Below are 11464 nucleotides of genomic sequence, written 5' to 3' on the forward strand. Positions count from 1 at the left end.
AGTGCTAACATCATCGTGCAGTGGGCTAGTCACTGTTAAATGTGTGCAGCCTTTGTAAAGGTTCCAGGTCATTGTAATACAGAGTTTATATCAAGAGGCAGCTACACTTGGTTGAAATTCTTCAAGACGATTTTCCTTGTGCAGCGATTCAATCGGGGCCCGTGTTTTGTGAATGTGTTCTGACATGTATTTTGAGAATTTTGAGAATCAAAACTGTAGAGCAATCACAGTCTACACCTTACTGTTTTTTAGGGCCTTGATTAATAGAACAACCTATGTGGGTGTCAAATGGCTGTTGAGCACCCCCCAAATTTGCAAATCTTGCTTCATCCCCACAGCATGCCCTATTTGAAACATCTTCCCACGGCTTTGGTGATATTGAAAGACACGACATGCTCCGTAGTGGTGGTAAGAAACATCCTTTAATGATTAAACTCAAAGTTGCTTTGGTATTATCAAGAGAGCATTTTGAAGTTTAGGTGTAAACATGGCATAGTCTTTTATTGTCTTACACAAAATTGTTGTAGGGCAGTTGTCATTAGAGTCAGTCTCTTCTAACTGAACCCAGTAATGAGCATCATGCTAAAAGACACAGCAGACTAGCAGCTAGCGTAAGCACTGAATCAAATACCACATCATACTGTAGCTGTGATGGAACGCTGCAGGGTCTCACCCGAGATGTCACGCAGAGGACAGACCTGCCACGTCCAAGTCTTCTTATTTCTGATGCTATGCGAGAGACTCTGTTGACACTGAAACAGTAGCTGCATGTTTTGAATAACTGGCATTGGGTGCAGACCATGCCTTCGCTCTAGTGCACGGTAACACTAGTCACATACAGCATTTGCAAACACATGCACAAGGCAGATTATTTGATCTACCAGAGTAAGATCGCATACTGTAAAATAGACTTGTTTTGCTAGACTGTACACAGGAATTTACATTTCAGTGGCTGACATCTTTGATAACATAGCATATGATCTTCAAGCAACTATTGACTGCAACATTTCATCACTAGTGGTTCAGAATCTGCTGTCACTGTCAGTTCTTATCTCATATTCTGGCTGTTATTATGACACTTGTAGCCAGATGCATGTTTCAGAAAGCACAACCGCCTAGAAAATGACTTGTTATCCTGCATGAGGTCCTTTCTGCTTCCTCATGCATCGCTTTCAGCATAAATCCAGTCCCTTGTAACAGTGGAATACACAGTATTAGATAATGTGAGAGTTGTTTTATTGAGTAAGTGAATGTTTTAATGCTAACTTGTCATCACCATCTGTTATGCACAACATTTACACCGTGGTTGATACAGTAAAAGGAACAAACATCTAGACATCAGTGGGCAGAGACTGCAGCATGTCAGACTTCAAGTATGTGAAACAGACATTTGTATTGTCACTGCAAACATCTCTGTCCTCTTCTAACATACAAAGTTAATACTAAATTTTTTTTTTTTCCTATCATCTTGTATTTTTTCTTGTATGGCTTTAACTCTGTGGTATGTGTTTGTAGTAATAATAACTGACACTTTCTTCTCAGGCTGTAATTGTTAGGATTTCCACTAAGGTGGGAATTTGGCTTCTTGAGACTAACAGTCGTAAGCATAACACAAACATCGAAATGTGGGGAAATAAAGGCAAATGGAGCAAAAATAAAGCTTATATGAAGTAAATTTGCTGTGATCAAACTCTTCACAAACTGGCAGAATAATACTGACATTCAAAATGACTGTTTACTTAATCAATATACCACCCCAAACTCAAATATCAATATTTTACAGTAGCTGATGGAGAAAAAAAAAATCAGACACTTCAGTGTGAACTAGGCTAGTGTTCCCTAAAGAAGCAGTCAGGCACCTCTGTTGGATACTCGCTGTAATTAATGGCAAGCTGTTTGACTAAAAAGTAACTCTGTTGTAAATGACTGCTATCAGTAAGAGGAATGATAAATACATAGCACCATCTTTTGTTGAAAATAAGAAATAGAAAAACACTGAAAACAAAAAAACACAAATTCACAAATAGAAAAAAGGACCAGATCTACTTTCATGGCTCTGCTACAACCATGGATGTTTCCACTCTTTTTGTAAAGCAAGCCTGTCAATAAAATATTCTATGCCTTCTATTTCTATACATGCATTTTGGTTAATTTACTTCAAGAAACTTTTTTTGCTAATTATTTGGCAATTAAAACAAAAAAAAAACAACAACAAAATAGCATCTAATTATTCCATCATTACAAACAAACACAAGGCACTTAATCAGCTGAAACAAAGCTCATACGAGTATCTGTTGACGAGCAACACAAAAACTATGTACATATATGTAAAAAGTGTTATAAATAGGTTTTAAACCATAGATACTATATACATCATTTAACTGAGACAGTAATGTTTGTTTTGTGTTGGTTTGCACTTTGAATTTTTGGTATTATCCCTCATCCATGTGATCTGGGTGTATTGGCCTGGTGGCTCCATTGGCCATTGGTACTCAGGCATCAGAACTTAAACTTCAGAGGGGGTCTGACATTTGCAAGTGGGCAGGGGGTTACTGGGAACACTGGGATGGATTGATGGCCTCAGTCTCGCTTCCTCAAGATGACATAGATGAGTCCGCTGATCAGCGCCAAAGGGAAGGCAACCCACGCCAGGATGTAGGAATAGCCGAATGCGGCCGCCGCCGGCACCCACTCGTGACTCATCACCGTGTAGATGATGGCGCCACTCATCACAAACAAACCTGCAGAGAGGGAAAAAGTGAATACTGAATAATGCTCTCCATCTTCCTGATCAATTATAAGATCATGTTTCACTTCAATATCCTGCTCTCTGTCTTGTGTCCTGGGTTGAACCTTTGCATGGCAGTGGAAGCCAGCAGGTCAGTGTTTCCCAGAAGTACAACTGCCCAGTGAGACTTAGTAGACTAAGCTTTCACTGAAAAAGCTCTGAGTGTAACTTAAGCATGTCATGCAAGTAACATCCCATGAGCAATCTACGCAAATGTGAGAGGATGCACCATTGGCATTGTAAAATGTGCCTTTATGTGTAGTTATGTTAAAGTAGTCAGCAGAAGTGTCCAGATGAGCTCAAGTTCAAGTACAGAGCTTCTTGAAATTGCTGTCAATTGCATAAAGAAATTGTATGCAATGGTATCATGCCATTTCATTAATTGTTCGCAATTTAGTTGGTTAGCTAGCAAGCCAATAACACTATTGGCCAACTGTTCTTTAGTACAGAGTAACGATTGCTACGTTCAGCCTTTGAACAAAAAACCTATTCCAATGACTGCTAATTAAAAAGGAACATTATTAGTCTGCTCAACCCGAAGGGAATCCCCACTCAAGGTGATTCATGCTTACTGAGCCCAATCCAGTTTTGTATTCCAAGCTCTCCCTATGCTGCCCACCTCCCTTTTCAGACAAGGCATGATCAGTTTGTCAGACCCCCGCACTGCCAGCCTTCCTGACATTTCAACTTGCGCGGCTGGCAGTTGGCTTAGTGTCATTCCTGTTTGGCTGAGTGGGCACCTGGGTACCAGTCAATGCAGAGAACAAAAACCTGGGATGTTGGAAAGGGCTGCCAAGAGAGGAGACAATGGACGGGCAGTGGAGCCACTCTCTGGCAAAAGGGCATGAAGTACAATGGACAAGTGGGGCATTAAACCATTAGTGACTGGCTCAGACTCTCTTGATTCAATTCATAGCAACAGAAGAGCCAGTTTGAGCATCTGTTATATGATTGTCTTCCTGACTACACAAGCTTTCCTTTATTGACTGACCAAAGAGTTGGGCTCAAAAGATAAGTAATTTGGTTGATAATCAAGAAATGGTTAGCCAAAAAAAACTGCCATTAGATTACCAACTTCTTTTAGATTACTAGTTGAACAAAACATGCAATTTAAAGATGTCACCTTGGAATGTGGGATATGGACAAGTTAACAAAGAAGTAGGGTCAATTGATGAATCAGAAAAATGTTCTGTTTAATGTCTATCTGCTGTCAGTTATGTTGTCAATGGATTTGTGTTGGAAGTGTTGAGGTTGATCCAACTCACTTGCAAGGATCTGGAAGGTTCCAGTGAGGAAGAAGCGTCCGCCCTTCTGCAAAGTAAAGAGCTGGCAGAAGAACAGGAAGAGAGACAGGCAGCTGAAGATGATGGATAGGATCATGAGGGCCTGGACCGCCTGGATCCACTCTGCAAAGGGAAGAAGGAGAGTGTTGTCAATAACAGGAACTGCAATCGACATTATGCAAAAGCACACAACTGTCTTAATGAGTTAAGAAGAAGAGGAAACAAATGCCAATAACAAAAAAATAATGCCAAAGAGAACATAATGAGCTTGCTGTGTCTATGTTTACTTCTGGGAATTTGTAATGGATCCTCCACAATGGAACCTAGGTATCTTGTTCCTAAAAGCTTGGTAAGCCCCTCAGAGCAGGACCTACGACTAAATGTATCACATTGATTGTTTGTTAGTCCTCCAAGGTCTGGCTGCTCGAAACCATTAACCCATTAGATACCTGTACTGTATTGACAAAGTAGACTAGAGTCCATCTTTGCTATCTATCTGAGTGTGGTTGTATCTGTGCTTCATTCGTTCCACAATGCCAGGAATCCTAGGACTTTCAAGCAGGGTCTATTTCTTGTCTAAGGGTTACCAAGCCGCCTGCCTGTCCTCTCAGGTTACCTGAGAACACACTCATTCCATCTCTGTATCCAGCCAACACTTCTGTGCAGTGCCTTCTGTTACTGTCGCGTTATAGTCATATCCCTGCCATAAAATGCTGGTTCGTCCCAAGGTATAGACCGCAAAGGACATCCTTGATTTGTCTGTGTGTCACCAGAGATTTTACAAGTCTATCCATGTGGTCCTGTCCTATCATAAAACAGCAAATATTCCAGTAAAGCCTATAAAAATTTTATTTTATCGTGGCTCCATTTGTATGCTTACCGCTTCTAAACTTTGGCATTAAAATGTCTGAGGTGCTCCTTTCAACTTCCTCAAGCATCTTTGGAATATTGATTCTTGCATTATGCAAATCAAATGTTGTGGTTTAATGGGGGGGCACTTAAAGAACGGAAAAAAGGTAGTATTCATAATTTATTAGCCCTCGTAAAACAGAAAGTGTATTTGGGAAAATGAAACGGCCTGCTTTGTGTGATCTGATGATTTTGAGTGGCCACATTTAATCTTGGGACACAAATGAAAACGACGTCATAGCCCTGTAACTTATTCCTTCTTTCTGTCTTCAAAGAATTGCCACCATTTTCCTGGAACAACACTGGAATATCTCTTTCAGATTTGAAGGGAACTAGCATCCTGACTGCTGGCACAGTCTGGGGCTCAGGTTACCCATAATAACAGCACTACAGAATGCCCTCGTGATCATTGGCTCCAGGATGAGATATGGAAGGAAACATGACACGCTGCAAATCTCCATGCACAATACCGCACCAGACCAACAATTAGATTCCACTGTAATGATCCTGTCTTCAGATGTTACATAATATGGTGATAATGCAATGAGAAATGGGTGAAATGTTCCATCCCTGTCCTATGAATAGTGCCCCCCCCCCCCCCCCCCCCCCTATAAATATGACAATACATCACTGCTTTCTGATAAACACACATCTTGTCCCCCTTCCTTCCTCCTCTGACCAGTAGTAGGAAACAGCGACAAGCGGGCATTTCCTATGGCATGAGGCGCAGTTGAAGGCTCAGAATATCCCTGATAAGCATGTATGACTCACATACTAAAATGTACATTTTGTAACACTGGGGTTTATACCTTGTATTATTCTATTATTGCATTTTTTTCTCCCTTTATTTAACTGATGTAAATATGTTTGATTTTTAACTTCTTGTTATTTTTAATAATTATATTCCTGTTTCCTGTTTTCTTGAGTTGTTGCAACGGAAAAAATTTCCCCCATGGGGGATCAATAAAGTTTATCTTATCTTATCTTATGATTGTGGTATTTTCATACAGAGATACACAAGGATTGTTCTGTAACTCAAAACAGGAAAATAACAGTAAATAACTTCTATCCTGAGGCCGCGCTGAGCTGGGAGTAGCGCACAACCAAAATATGTTTACTTCACTATTTATACGCTGAATATCTGTGCGGGGGAGGAACATATTTTACAGAAGCTAAATTTAGAGCGATTGAATTCTGGGAAGTTTCCTGGTTGTAAGGACGTGACGCTTAACTCAAGTTTGGCATGTGATAAATTATGACATGAATATTTCTCACTTTGGCATCATCAAACTCACAGGCAATGTTTTGGTAACCAAGGAAGCTCCTAAAAATAACCCCTGATTATAATGATTATGATTCACTGGAGAAGGAACTTGATTGCTCAGCGGAGATACAGAAAAGCCCCCGTTGGAACACAGGCTTGACGTCCATGTGAGAGCAGACCTCTATCTTCCATCTCCCAAAGCCAAAACGCAGAGCAACACGCGCCTTCTTAAATAAACACTGTGCGTCAGTGAGCTAATGAAAGCTAGTCAAACAAACTGGCTGCGCCATCAAACTACCTGGCAGAGTATGCAGGCGCTGCTGGCCTGACAAAACACACACTGGCTGAGCGCGGCTCATTCTAGACAAATGACATCACCCCGGCTGCGGCCGGCAGCTCCTGCAACTCTGTGACCGCAGATTAAGGAACAAAACATAAGTAATCACACATTTTGTGTATAAGTTATTTGTCCTTGAGCAATGGAAATTCTATGGTGGTATGGGTCTTAATTATAAACAGTGAAATATTTATCTATTCTCCCTGTTTTCTGATCTAATTCAAACATGTAGAGGTGGCTGACTCTGTCTAAATAAATCTGTTTAAGGCTGCAGCTGCTGCCTTAAATTGTCCTAATGATCCTTGCAAACTAACACTGGACACTCTGATCTGACACTGGGCGTGACCCAGCAGCAGCATGCTATGTTCTGCATGAGGTAGTCCGAGGTCTCCCTGCTTTCAAACACTCTGTCCCACACACACACACACACACACACACACACACACACACACACACACACACACACACACATATAGATCGAAAAAACTTTAAATACTCTCTGCAGCCCCACCCCAGAACTTCCACAACTCCTGTCACTATGGACTCCCCAGCATGAGACCTGAATATGGACATCACACCACGACTATTTATACGGCGGCAGCCTATCAGCTCTCGCCTCAAGACAGCACTCCCACATTCTCTGCCCTAGATGGCACCAGAGTCCCAGCGGAGCCGTGACACACCCACATCATCAACATGCTAAATGCTGGATCTCAGCAAGTCATTTAAAAACAACCCAATCCCCCCATTTATATCGTGATTTACAATGGTTTCAATGCAAATATTTTGTATGGAAACTATCTTTCCCAAAGCAGAGCTGAAAATGAACCTAAATAACCCTGAGAATGCATCAGAGCCTAACAGCATAGCAATGGCTAAGATGTACATGTATAACACAAAAATACACATTAAATATACAGTTACTGTTGTTTTAAAGGAAAAGGGTGTTAATAAAGCAGGTGTCTGACCTCCAGATGATGCGGGGTCACAGTGGTATCCTCCATTGCTAGTAGTGCAGTTGTACCAGAGGTCTGTGGTGCTGATTTCAGTTGACATCCATACCTGGTGTCAACAAAAGTCAAGACTGTCAGTAACGTGTGAAAAGAAGCACCAAATCCATCAGAACGCTTTTTCTCAAGTCAAAACTATTAATTCTATGTGAACAGGGCTGTATTTAGAATAATGAAGACATAAACAGCATGATATCTCCCACTGCAGGTATAATATGCCTGCAAACTTAATTACTGAGTTTTTGGTTGATTTACAAGAATATTTCATGCCTCAGAAAGAGGATAAAGAAAGACAAAACAAACGAATAGTTTTACTCACGCTGACTATCGTTGACACAAACAGGAGAACCAGAGAAGCAACGTGCAGGAGGACGATTCCAAGTAGTAGGAGCAACATCTTTTCTGACGATCTGAGCAGCAATGAGAAGAGGAGAGCGTCTCTGTCAGTCAGTGTGAGTGTGACTGTCTGTGTGTGTGCGTGTGTGTGTGTGTGTGTGTGTGTGTGTGTAGATGTCAGAGTGGTGGGACATGGGTGTGTCGCTGCAGCACGTTCAGCATGGACAGCCTTTTACAAAATCTAAATCTGGACAACGTTCATAAAGCTTCCACGTACATCTAACCTCAGGTGAAGTTGTTATGCTATTGTTTTCAGACGCCTTTCATGCGCGTTAAACACCACGTCTTAGACACGATTACACCTTAAAACGGGAAGTGTGAATACTCCCTTTAAGAATATCCCTTCTCTCATTCGGATCCCTTTAAAATGTTTTTTTAATTATCCGGTTTCTATCATCTACAAAATGGAAATGATTGAATTCCCTGACGTTGATGTTTACTGGACATTTAAAAGATTTAACCATTTCTCAGACAGAAGTAAACTGAAATTCCAACCACTTTTGGTGTTTTTTTGTCGGACAAAATGACTTTTCTTAAACTACCAAATAAGCGTATTGACAGATGTTTCTGCGATGACGCCTCGCTCTTTGGATCTGTGTGCGTAATGGAGCAGCGGGTATCCCAGCGAAAACCGCGTTTCCTTCTTTAATCCGCTAGGAAAGCAGCTGGATAGAATGAAGTTTAGAAGGAAAAACCAAAGTCCAATTACTTACGTAGCGCTTGTTATTTCCACAAGACAAAGGGGGTTTCAGGCTTGACAGAAGCAAAAAATCAAGTTTCCCAGAGAGATTCAAACAGCGGTAGTCCGTCAGTCCCAAAAGTCGCGCTCAGACTAGATTGATACCAGGGGGGCTGACGTTCTGTTATAAAGTGTCTCATTATGGAAGAACAACGCCCTGCGTGCGTCGCTACGTCATGGAGTGACCCTCTGGTCCAGCGCCAGGCTTCTCAATATAGATGCTTCATGCGTAATAGCGCACGGGTTGCCTTAGTTACTAACTTTCTGGAGTGTGTGAGGAGACCTGGATCAGCATTGTTTGGCTGTCGTGGTAACAAAAAGCAGATATCTGCTTTCGAGGATGTCTTTCTTCTCTCTGACTATATGTTTCTATCTTTTTTATTTTGCTGTTATGATTTATTTCATACAGTTTTACTTTACTCCTTTTTGGTTTACTTTTTGATTTTTTAAAGCTGATTGTTTAGATAATATAAGGAATTGGAGGAATTTGTCAGCAAATGTACGTATCATGCATTTTTCATTTTTTGGTAAATATGGAAATCAAAAATGGAAAAATTTGAGCAGAATATTTGATAAAATGACAGAATACAGCTTGTTCATGTTATATACTGCCTTAGCTCTTTGCTAATATTAGCAAATTTTCTGTAATGACCAATTAAACAATCTAAATCCGGCTTTAATTATCTTTATAAACTGATGACCTTTGGGTTTCTTTTACACGAAGGTAAGGTATTTTAGACTTTTCCCCCCCAAAAATAGCATACTTCCCTTTAAACTCAAGTTGTGGTTGCCATGGCGATTGCAAACACAAACATTATCGTATTGTGGTGCGGCGTGGGTCGGTTCCCCTCTGGTCGTCATGTAGTCGTGACTCACAGTATGTGTGAAAGTGTGGATGGGTATGCCCCGGTGCACCACCAGTGAGAGAGAGAGAGAGACCATGGGGGGGGGGGGGGGGGGGGGGCTCTCCTCTGTTTGACATGACTCATTTCCAGTGGGAGTGGGGTCTGAGCTGAGCAGGGACCACAGCCCATGTTGTTAATGGTAAAGTATGTACAGAGGGTTTTTTTTTCTCATAAATGTGGGTGTTGCAATGAATGGAATTCCAGGAGAGATATGGAGGCAGTTTCGGGAGCGGTTTGAACTGGAAATATTTTCGAGCATGAATTGCCTTTTTTTACGTCGAACTCCCCCTGGAACGTCTACTGCACACAGATTGACCTCCTGTCAGTGATCATTTGAAAGATCATTCCATAAGCAACTCATCTTTCAAATGTCATTTCCCAAACACAGTAAGATCTGCCTGATAATATAGTCGCTAAAACCCTCTAACCTTTACTCCTTCATTTCTGAAAATCGTCAAAAATTCATTCGACATCCCGCACGCTGAATGTTATCGGCTACTGGGAAACGCACACTTTCTCCAGATTAGCCGGCTGCGGCATGAGGAGCTTTAGGAGCCGCCCGACCTCGGATAACCCCTGTCAACATCCACTCTCTATTCTCTTCACCACTTAGCTCACACTTCCTGGATGCCTTTGTGTGTGTTTCTCACACTCACATGAAAAACAGAGGTGTTTCTGCTGCCCTCATGTACACACACACACACACACACACACACACACACACACACACACAGGAGAGGGGGCAGTTACATGTTCAGATCACAGCCAGTAAAGTGCTGATCTTACAGAGGGCTTCAAAGTATCACTTTAAGGCGTGCTTAACCTGACCTGCAGAAGTGCCTCTTTGTCAGATATGACTCTTCTGTTGTTTGTAGCTGGTATCTGTTGTGGAATTTAGCTCGTGTTACTTTACTGTTGGGGGTTCGGTGCCTTGCTCAAGGACACCTCGGGAGTACTCAGGAAGTGACCTTGCACCTCTCCAACTACCAGGCCAGCAGCCAAGATAGTCACCATCCAAAGAATTTGCACATTGCAACATATTTTATGACTCTTATTTTTACGTAAATATATGTTTTTAATGTTGAATTTAAATGATTTAAGGTGAGATGTGTTTTAGTTAGCTTAGCACTGAAAAAAGCTGAAAGGAATCCTAACTTTTTACTTTTTTTCCCACATTTTTGATCCTCTTTTTTAAACATTTTTCAACAAAAGACGTTGAGTCCGTGCTTCTACTTTCACCAGAGCAGCATAGATGGTGTGCGGTTTGGCCACAATTGTTTCATTGTGATTATATGAGCAGAGAACAAGTCAGTTAAGGTTTACAATAAGGGCTGTGCAGGCGCTCCCCATTCCCATCCCTTATATGTCAATGTTTGTAAAAGCCTGACAATCAGCGGGCTGAGTGGACATGTGAGTGCTACGTTTACTGCGTTTGTGAAGCTGCAGGGCTGAAGCCAAACTCTCCGGGGAAAGAGACACATAACAAACATTCAGCCCCCCCTCCCCCCCCCCCCCTCCCGATACAGAATTGTGTTACATCTGGAGCGGCGTCTAACATTTCACCTCGGTCGTTAAAACCGTACGACTTATCTCCACGATAGCTCGGCAGACAGTGAGAGTGCATACCAAAACCCCAGATAGGACTCGAGCCAGCGGTGGGGAATGAATCTGGAGAGTAGACGTGATTGAGTTACAGTAACTCCATCCACATACCAACACAGACAAGTGTAAAAACAGATGCGCGCGATCATACGTGGTGATTTCTCCACTCGAAGAAGAGATCTTTAAAATAAAAAAGGAAATAGAGATAATGCAGGGAAGTAAGAAAAGAGA

At 41.7% G+C, this 11464-nt stretch overlaps 1 protein-coding gene across 1 annotated transcript; it reads right to left on the reverse strand.

Annotated features, from left to right (window-relative positions):
- Positions 1-403: 403 nt before the first annotated feature.
- On the reverse strand, positions 404-8857 carry pmp22b (peripheral myelin protein 22b). Its single transcript, XM_061027669.1, has 5 exons — positions 8701-8857; positions 7911-8001; positions 7550-7643; positions 4054-4194; positions 404-2741 (listed from the first exon to the last, which is right to left on the reverse strand). Exons 2-5 carry the CDS (start codon positions 7986-7988, stop codon positions 2581-2583), a joined length of 474 nt encoding a protein of 157 aa, XP_060883652.1. The 5' UTR covers positions 7989-8001; positions 8701-8857; the 3' UTR covers positions 404-2580.
- Positions 8858-11464: the final 2607 nt, after the last annotated feature.

Source organism: Labrus mixtus, chromosome 21, assembly GCF_963584025.1.
Source record: "Labrus mixtus chromosome 21, fLabMix1.1, whole genome shotgun sequence".
Classification (NCBI taxonomy): domain Eukaryota; kingdom Metazoa; phylum Chordata; class Actinopteri; order Labriformes; family Labridae; genus Labrus; species Labrus mixtus.

What these genes read in the sequence shown, in the direction of transcription:
- pmp22b (XM_061027669.1), bottom strand. Translation starts at nt 7,988, where the DNA reads ATGTTGCTCCTACTACTTGGAATCGTCCTCCTGCACGTTGCTTCTCTG. An exon ending in TGACCCCGCATCATCTGGAG is followed by an intron (nt 4,195 to 7,549) that starts GTCAGACACCTG and finishes TTCCCTTTGCAG; the next exon opens with AGTGGATCCAGGCGGTCCAG. An exon ending in AACCTTCCAGATCCTTGCAA is followed by an intron (nt 2,742 to 4,053) that starts GTGAGTTGGATC and finishes CCCTCTCTGCAG; the next exon opens with GTTTGTTTGTGATGAGTGGC.